Source organism: Vicia villosa, unplaced genomic scaffold, assembly GCF_029867415.1.
Source record: "Vicia villosa cultivar HV-30 ecotype Madison, WI unplaced genomic scaffold, Vvil1.0 ctg.001117F_1_1_3, whole genome shotgun sequence".
Classification (NCBI taxonomy): Eukaryota; Viridiplantae; Streptophyta; class Magnoliopsida; order Fabales; family Fabaceae; genus Vicia; species Vicia villosa.
Genome location: NW_026705487.1, coordinates 42,515 through 52,358, shown reverse-complemented (window position 1 = coordinate 52,358; position 9,844 = coordinate 42,515). Strand labels below are relative to the sequence as shown.

Below are 9,844 nucleotides of genomic sequence, written 5' to 3'. Positions count from 1 at the left end.
ATTTAAATCAAAACTAAATAAAATTCAGCAATTAAAACAATAATAAAAACAATCGTTTTATCCCCCCGAGTGCTACGTATCAGAGCGACAACCGACTCAACTCGCGACAGCTAATCCTTCACTCACTAGCATCACCTGCACGTTACCAGTATAAAGGCAACGGCGAAAACAAGCAAAGGGTGAGATATCAAACAATATAAATAAATTCATGATAAAGAGTATATTACGGTTCAAGTCATAATATATATCTCACGTCTCAATTTCAATCACAAACAATTCAAAAATCAAAATCACATAATCACGCACAACGTCGCAATAAAGCAAATGGATGAGACACGACTAATGCATCATGCATGTGGTACCCAGGGCTTCAGCCCCCATCGCCAATTGCCAGATAAAAGAGGCATCAAAAACAGGCATAGGCCTTCATCGCTGTTTTGCCAATCCAGGCCGTCGCTACAACATGCAATTTATGAGACACTATGAAATGCAACAACCACAATCAATCACAAAACAACGTCGCATAAGGCATTTGCCTACGTCGCCAAAATATATAAATCATTATTGATAATTACTCGTCACTTTAATTTCCTGCAACATCATAAAATTCGCAATATCTCAAAATATGCAACAAGTCAAAACATCGCCGTAAACGTCGTCAATTTATAGATGCCGAATCAATTCCAGACTCGCCTAAATTATATTACTCGGTTAATTAATTATCAGCCAAAAAAAATCTATTATTTCTACTTTATACTACTATTTATATCCTACTGGTATTAATTTCTCTACTGGTAGTCCTTCAACTGATAACACTAAATTATTACTACTGTTATTATACCCACCATGTATGTCTAAGTCTAAAACATAACCCTCCAAATAACATATAATACTGCTACGGTATTGGTTCTAACGCAACTGTAGCTTATAATATACTTATATAGTTCATAGACTAATATATACATATATTCCTAAACTAACATATATTATTCCTAAGTTACATATATGTATATATTTATTTATATCATGCTAATGTTTTACATATTTACTAATAATTTACCACGTGAAGAAAGTGTACATATGTACTATCCAAGTGGATCATCACTAATTTACTTAATGATAGGTGCAGCCTTTCATGTGCCCCACAGCACAGAGTATTTTTCTAACAGCAACTTTGTTCAGTTCCAAGTTCAACACAGAATTCACCGTAATTTTTCTATCGATTTTCATATATCCTTAGAATTTAACAGAGACACTTCTTAACCCCAATTTAACTTAAATTCCAATTATAATTACAGTTTCACGTCAAGTTCTAACAATTTCATCAACATCAACACATAAATTATATCACCATCATCGATCATAATTTCAGTCCGATCAACACAGTTACAACTTAATTCAACAAATTCACAAACAGTTTCAACACAAGATACCAATTATTCATACATAACAGAAAAACATCAATCGAACATAGAGACAATAAATTCCCCAAACCCACATACAATCCATCATGTCCCTATTTATAGAGCAAGAACCTCACCCTTACCTTTGGATCGAAGGTTACTCTAAATCGTTCCAACCGAAAAATCCCAAGATTCCTCTTCCTCACGTTCACTGGTTTTTCCTATTTTTCCTTCTGCCGCTTTTCTATTCCTCAATGTGGTGATACTGAATTATTTGTTTTAGGAGCCTAGGTTAAAACTTCCAATGCCCCATGATTTTTAATTTGGGCCAACTAACTCACACGTGAAAATAACATTCAGCCCAACTAACTTTTATTTTATTAAAACTCTCTATTTACTTATCACCTCGTATTTTACGGTCTAATTTAATTTGCTCTGAAAATTCCCAAAATAATACACGACACTCTAATAATATTTCTAATACTAAAAATATTAAAAATCTCGATTATTTGTCGATCCACTATCCCGAACTAATACTGACTAAATCGTCCCAAAATACGAAAAATTTCACGAAATACTCCAAACGTCTAAATTAAGTGAATACTCAAATTTACGGGTGTTACAACTCTCCCCCACTTGAAATATTTTCGTCCTCGAAAATTCATCCGGTACCACCATCCTTAACTTCGTACTAGTTTCCAACTCTCCGATCACCAAGTTGTACTTCACAACAATCTAACTACCATTCCTTCGAAACGATCAAACTCAACAAGGTTTAAATCTAGCATACTAATCATTCAACGCAATCAGGAACAACGAAATAACTAACAGCACCAATAATCAACGATAGTAATTAAAAGTATTACTAATGAAATACGCACCTCTGGCATTCTTGTCCTCATTAGCTGTTTGAGTTCCAGCTAAAGCGAATACTTTTCCACTTCCTGGTTCCCTTTTTGGTTTCTGACACTTGCTACTAATATGCCCTTCTTCACCACAGTTGAAACAAATAACTTCCTTATGTCTACAATCAGTAGTTACGTGTCCTGTCTTACCACAACGGAAACATCTTTTCTCCCCAGCAGTACATACATCACTCTTGTGGCCAGGTTATCCATATTTGAAGCAAATCCCGCTAGCAGGAGCTCCTCCCCCACTAGTTCTCTTGCCATTAGCCACTTCTGCTTTTCCCTTTCCAACTGGAGCATCATAAGGTGTGCTACGGTTCTGCTTGCCTCTCCTATCCTTGACAAGTTTGTAATGTGCATTATGATCTTCTTCATAAATCCTGCAACTATCAACCAAATTAGGAAAGATACGAATCTTCTGATACCCAACAGCTTTCTTGATCTCAGAGCGTAATCCGTTCTCAAACTTGATGCACTTTGAAAACTCAGCACCTGCTCCCTCATAATACGGGTAGAACTTAGCCAACTCAGTGAACTTTGCAGCATACTCTGTCACTGACATATTTCCCTGTTTCAGCTCAAGGAACTCAATCTCCTTCTTACCCCGAACATCTTCAGGATAATACTTCCTCAGAAACTCTCGGCGGAAAACAATCCAAGTGATCTCTTCACCAGCAACTTCCAATCTCTGACGAGTCTCTAACCACCAGTCGTCAGCTTCGACTGCCAACATATGAGTTCCATACCGAACCTTCTGCGCCTGAGTGCAGTCCATCACGCGGAAGATTCTCTCAATCTCCTTCAACCACTCCAATGCGCTGTCGGGGTCATGCTTGCCTTTGAAGACCGGCGGATTCTCCCTCTGAAAAGTCGCCAAACTGCGGGATCCAACATTCTCATTAGCATTTGGCTGATTTGCCAAAGCCTGAGCCATAGCCTCCAAAGCGGCAGCAATCGCAGCATCATTTCTCCCAGCCATCTTAACTTAGCACTGCAACAGAAATAACAGTCAGATAAAAGTAATTAACAATACTTGATTGTTAACTAACTACGACTCGACACTGGCCGTACAGACCGACCTGCTCCGATACCACTAATGTAACACCCCAAATCTACCCGATAATTTATACAGAAAATCAAAGTATTTTAAAAGAATTCATACGATGAAATAGGATGTCACATTTGTCATTTAATTCACTTACGGCAGTTACGCCTCCACATAGATACATAGCACTTAAACGAAAGCGGACAAATCATAACGTTAATTTAATCCTCAAAAACACCTCATCAAATAATTTACTTCGCAGCGGAATCATCAAACTTCTTAAATGTTTAAATCAAGTCGTAGCATCTTTGCACGGTAACTTTAAGTTACAATTTAAATCAAAACTAAATAAAATTCAGCAATTAAAACAATAATAAAAACAATCGTTTTATCCCCCCGAGTGCTACGTATCAGAGCGACAACCGACTCAACTCGCGACAGCTAATCCTTCACTCACTAGCATCACCTGCACGTTACCAGTATAAAGGCAACGGCGAAAACAAGCAAAGGGTGAGATATCAAACAATATAAATAAATTCATGATAAAGAGTATATTACGGTTCAAGTCATAATATATATCTCACGTCTCAATTTCAATCACAAACAATTCAAAAATCAAAATCACATAATCACGCACAACGTCGCAATAAAGCAAATGGATGAGACACGACTAATGCATCATGCATGTGGTACCCAGGGCTTCAGCCCCCATCGCCAATTGCCAGATAAAAGAGGCATCAAAAACAGGCATAGGCCTTCGTCGCTGTTTTGCCAATCCAGGCCGTCGCTACAACATGCAATTTATGAGACACTATGAAATGCAACAACCACAATCAATCACAAAACAACGTCGCATAAGGCATTTGCCTACGTCGCCAAAATATATAAATCATTATTGATAATTACTCGTCACTTTAATTTCCTGCAACATCATAAAATTCGCAATATCTCAAAATATGCAACAAGTCAAAACATCGCCGAAAACGTCGTCAATTTATAGATGCCGAATCAATTCCAGACTCGCCTAAATTATATTACTCGGTTAATTAATTATCAGCCAAAAAAATCTATTATTTCTACTTTATACTACTATTTATATCCTACTGGTATTAATTTCTCTACTGGTAGTCCTTCAACTGATAACACTAAATTATTACTACTGTTATTATACCCACCATGTATGTCTAAGTCTAAAACATAACCCTCCAAATAACATATAATACTGCTACGGTATTGGTTCTAACGCAACTGTAGCTTATAATATACTTATATAGTTCATAGACTAATATATACATATATTCCTAAACTAACATATATTATTCCTAAGTTACATATATGTATATATTTATTTATATCATGCTAATGTTTTACATATTTACTAATAATTTACCACGTGAAGAAAGTGTACATATGTACTATCCAAGTGGATCATCACTAATTTACTTAATGATAGGTGCAGCCTTTCATGTGCCCCACAGCACAGAGTATTTTTCTAACAGCAACTTTGTTCAGTTCCAAGTTCAACACAGAATTCACCGTAATTTTTCTATCGATTTTCATATATCCTTAGAATTTAACAGAGACACTTCTTAACCCCAATTTAACTTAAATTCCAATTATAATTACAGTTTCACGTCAAGTTCTAATAATTTCATCAACATCAACACATAAATTATATCACCATCATCGATCATAATTTCAGTCCGATCAACACAGTTACAACTTAATTCAACAAATTCACAAACAGTTTCAACACAAGATACCAATTATTCATACATAACAGAAAAACATCAATCGAACATAGAGACAATAAATTCCCCAAACCCACATACAATCCATCATGTCCCTATTTATAGAGCAAGAACCTCACCCTTACCTTTGGATCGAAGGTTACTCTAAATCGTTCCAACCGAAAAACCCCAAGATTCCTCTTCCTCACGTTCACTGGTTTTTCCTATTTTTCCTTCTGCCGCTTTTCTATTCCTCAATGTGGTGATACTGAATTATTTGTTTTAGGAGCCTAGGTTAAAACTTCCAATGCCCCATGATTTTTAATTTGGGCCAACTAACTCACACGTGAAAATAACATTCAGCCCAACTAACTTTTATTTTATTAAAACTCTCTATTTACTTATCACCTCGTATTTTACGGTCTAATTTAATTTGCTCTGAAAATTCCCAAAATAATACACGACACTCTAATAATATTTCTAATACTAAAAATATTAAAAATCTCGATTATTTGTCGATCCACTATCCCGAACTAATACTGACTAAATCGTCCCAAAATACGAAAAATTTCACGAAATACTCCAAACGTCTAAATTAAGTGAATACTCAAATTTACGGGTGTTACAACTCTCCCCCACTTGAAATATTTTCGTCCTCGAAAATTCATCCGGTACCACCATCCTTAACTTCGTACTAGTTTCCAACTCTCCGATCACCAAGTTGTACTTCACAACAATCTAACTACCATTCCTTCGAAACGATCAAACTCAACAAGGTTTAAATCTAGCATACTAATCATTCAACGCAATCAGGAACAACGAAATAACTAACAGCACCAATAATCAACGATAGTAATTAAAAGTATTACTAATGAAATACGCACCTCCGGCATTCTTGTCCTCATTAGCTGTTTGAGTTCCAGCTAAAGCGAATACTTTTCCACTTCCTGGTTCCCTTTTTGGTTTCTGACACTTGCTACTAATATGCCCTTCTTCACCACAGTTGAAACAAATAACTTCCTTATGTCTACAATCAGTAGTTACGTGTCCTGTCTTACCACAACGGAAACATCTTTTCTCCCCAGCAGTACATACATCACTCTTGTGGCCAGGTTATCCATATTTGAAGCAAATCCTGCTAGCAGGAGCTCCTCCCCCACTAGTTCTCTTGCCATTAGCCACTTCTGCTTTTCCCTTTCCAACTGGAGCATCATAAGGTGTGCTACGGTTCTGCTTGCCTCTCCTATCCTTGACAAGTTTGTAATGTGCATTATGATCTTCTTCATAAATCCTGCAACTATCAACCAAATTAGGAAAGATACGAATCTTCTGATACCCAACAGCTTTCTTGATCTCAGAGCGTAATCCGTTCTCAAACTTGATGCACTTTGAAAACTCAGCACCTGCTCCCTCATAATACGGGTAGAACTTAGCCAACTCAGTGAACTTTGCAGCATACTCTGTCACTGACATATTTCCCTGTTTCAGCTCAAGGAACTCAATCTCCTTCTTACCCCGAACATCTTCAGGATAATACTTCCTCAGAAACTCTCGGCGGAAAACAATCCAAGTGATCTCTTCACCAGCAACTTCCAATCTCTGACGAGTCTCTAACCACCAGTCGTCAGCTTCGACTGCCAACATATGAGTTCCATACCGAACCTTCTGCGCCTGAGTGCAGTCCATCACGCGGAAGATTCTCTCAATCTCCTTCAACCACTCCAATGCGTTGTCGGGGTCATGCTTGCCTTTGAAGACCGGCGGATTCTCCCTCTGAAAAGTCGCCAAACTGCGGGATCCAACATTCTCATTAGCATTTGGCTGATTTGCCAAAGCCTGAGCCATAGCCTCCAAAGCGGCAGCAATCGCAGCATCATTTCTCCCAGCCATCTTAACTTAGCACTGCAACAGAAATAACAGTCAGATAAAAGTAATTAACAATACTTGATTGTTAACTAACTACGACTCGACACTGGCCGTACAGACCGACCTGCTCCGATACCACTAATGTAACACCCCAAATCTACCCGATAATTTATACAGAAAATCAAAGTATTTTAAAAGAATTCATACGATGAAATAGGATGTCACATTTGTCATTTAATTCACTTACGGCAGTTACGCCTCCACATAGATACATAGCACTTAAACGAAAGCGGACAAATCATAACGTTAATTTAATCCTCAAAAACACCTCATCAAATAATTTACTTCGCAGCGGAATCATCAAACTTCATAAATGTTTAAATCAAGTCGTAGCATCTTTGCACGGTAACTTTAAGTTACAATTTAAATCAAAACTAAATAAAATTCAGCAATTAAAACAATAATAAAAACAATCGTTTTATCCCCCCGAGTGCTACGTATCAGAGCGACAACCGACTCAACTCGCGACAGCTAATCCTTCACTCACTAGCATCACCTGCACGTTACCAGTATAAAGGCAACGGCGAAAACAAGCAAAGGGTGAGATATCAAACAATATAAATAAATTCATGATAAAGAGTATATTACGGTTCAAGTCATAATATATATCTCACGTCTCAATTTCAATCACAAACAATTCAAAAATCAAAATCACATAATCACGCACAACGTCGCAATAAAGCAAATGGATGAGACACGACTAATGCATCATGCATGTGGTACCCAGGGCTTCAGCCCCCATCGCCAATTGCCAGATAAAAGAGGCATCAAAAACAGGCATAGGCCTTCGTCGCTGTTTTGCCAATCCAGGCCGTCGCTACAACATGCAATTTATGAGACACTATGAAATGCAACAACCACAATCAATCACAAAACAACGTCGCATAAGGCATTTGCCTACGTCGCCAAAATATATAAATCATTATTGATAATTACTCGTCACTTTAATTTCCTGCAACATCATAAAATTCGCAATATCTCAAAATATGCAACAAGTCAAAACATCGCCGAAAACGTCGTCAATTTATAGATGCCGAATCAATTCCAGACTCGCCTAAATTATATTACTCGGTTAATTAATTATCAGCCAAAAAAAATCTATTATTTCTACTTTATACTACTATTTATATCCTACTGGTATTAATTTCTCTACTGGTAGTCCTTCTACTGATAACACTAAATTATTACTACTGTTATTATACCCACCATGTATGACTAAGTCTAAAACATAAGCCTCCAAATAACATATAATACTGCTACGGTATTGGTTCTAACGCAACTGTAGCTTATAATATACTTATATAGTTCATAGACTAATATATACATATATTCCTAAACTAACATATATTATTCCTAAGTTACATATATGTATATATTTATTTATATCATGCTAATGTTTTACATATTTACTAATAATTTACCACGTGAAGAAAGTGTACATATGTACTATCCAAGTGGATCATCACTAATTTACTTAATGATAGGTGTAGCCCTTCATGTGCCCCACGGCACATAGTATTTTTCTAACAGCAACTTTGTTCAGTTCCAAGTTCAACACAGAATTCACCGTAATTTTTCTATCGATTTTCCTATATCCTTAGAATTTAACAGAGACACTTCTTAACCCCAATTTAACTTAAATTCCAATTATAATTACAGTTTCACGTCAAGTTCTAACAATTTCATCAACATCAACACATAAATTATATCACCATCATCGATCATAATTTCAGTCCGATCAACACAGTTACAACTTAATTCAACAAATTCACAAACAGTTTCAACACAAGATACCAATTATTCATACATAACAGAAAAACATCAATCGAACATAGAGACAATAAATTCCCCAAACCCACATACAATCCATCATGTCCCTATTTATAGAGCAAGAACCCCACCCTTACCTTTGGATCGAAGGTTACTCTAAATCGTTCCAACCGAAAAACCCCAAGATTCCTCTTCCTCACGTTCACTGGTTTTTCCTATTTTTCCTTCTGCCGCTTTTCTATTCCTCAATGTGGTGATACTGAATTATTTGTTTTAGGAGCCTAGGTTAAAACTTCCAATGCCCCATGATTTTTAATTTGGGCCAACTAACTCACACGTGAAAATAACATTCAGCCCAACTAACTTTTATTTTATTAAAACTCTCTATTTACTTATCACCTCGTATTTTACGGTCTAATTTAATTTGCTCTGAAAATTCCCAAAATAATACACGACACTCTAATAATATTTCTAATACTAAAAATATTAAAAATCTCGATTATTTGTCGATCCGCTATCCCGAACTAATACTGACTAAATCGTCCCAAAATACGAAAATTTCACGAAATACTCCAAACGTCTAAATTAAGCGAATACTCGAATTTCCGGGTGTTACATAAACCACCTATTCCATATCCGTAAAGACTTAAGAAAAGTAAGATAGAAAGTCAGTACCAAAAATTCATCAAGGTGATAGAAAAACTTCACGTAGAAATCCCTTTTACATAAGCAATCACTCAAATACCATCATATGCTAAATTCTTAAAAGACATCTTGTCTAACAAGCGTAGACTCAACGATCGTAAACCCTTAGAATGCCATTCCATCTCCGAAAATAAACTTGCCAAGAAAGACAAAGATCCTTGAAGTTTTTCCATTCCCTGCATCCTAGGAAATCATATGATCGACAAAGCTTTCTTAGACCTAGGGGCAATCGTGAGCTTAATGCCTTTGGCAGTTTGTAAGAGGTTAAACTTAGGAGAACTTTAGCCAACCAAAATGTCTTTACAGTTAGCTGATAGATCTGTCAAATACCCTATGGATATTTTAGAAGATATACCA

The 9,844-nt window shown here is 36.5% G+C and overlaps 2 protein-coding genes and 1 long non-coding RNA gene across 3 annotated transcripts; all 3 read right to left on the bottom strand.

Annotated features, from left to right (window-relative positions):
• Positions 1 to 2,513: 2,513 nt before the first annotated feature.
• On the bottom strand, positions 2,514 to 3,290 carry LOC131633351 (uncharacterized). The gene has a single exon (XM_058904064.1). The coding sequence runs from the start codon at positions 3,288 to 3,290 to the stop codon at positions 2,514 to 2,516; it is 777 nt and encodes a 258-aa protein (XP_058760047.1).
• Positions 3,291 to 6,199: 2,909 nt separating this feature from the next.
• Positions 6,200 to 6,976, bottom strand: LOC131633349 (uncharacterized). Its single transcript, XM_058904063.1, has one exon. It carries the CDS (start codon positions 6,974 to 6,976, stop codon positions 6,200 to 6,202), a length of 777 nt encoding a protein of 258 aa, XP_058760046.1.
• Positions 6,977 to 7,309: 333 nt separating this feature from the next.
• LOC131633353 (uncharacterized) lies at positions 7,310 to 9,038 on the bottom strand. Its single transcript, XR_009293304.1, has 2 exons — positions 8,920 to 9,038; positions 7,310 to 7,508 (listed from the first exon to the last, which is right to left on the bottom strand). It is a non-coding gene; the product is annotated as an uncharacterized LOC131633353 (long non-coding RNA).
• Between the last annotated feature and the right edge of the window lie 806 nt (positions 9,039 to 9,844).

Excerpts from the sequence above, each read along its gene's own strand:
- LOC131633351 (XM_058904064.1), bottom strand. The coding sequence starts at position 3,290 with ATGGCTGGGAGAAATGATGCTGCGATTGCTGCCGCTTTGGAGGCTATG.
- LOC131633349 (XM_058904063.1), bottom strand. The coding sequence starts at position 6,976 with ATGGCTGGGAGAAATGATGCTGCGATTGCTGCCGCTTTGGAGGCTATG.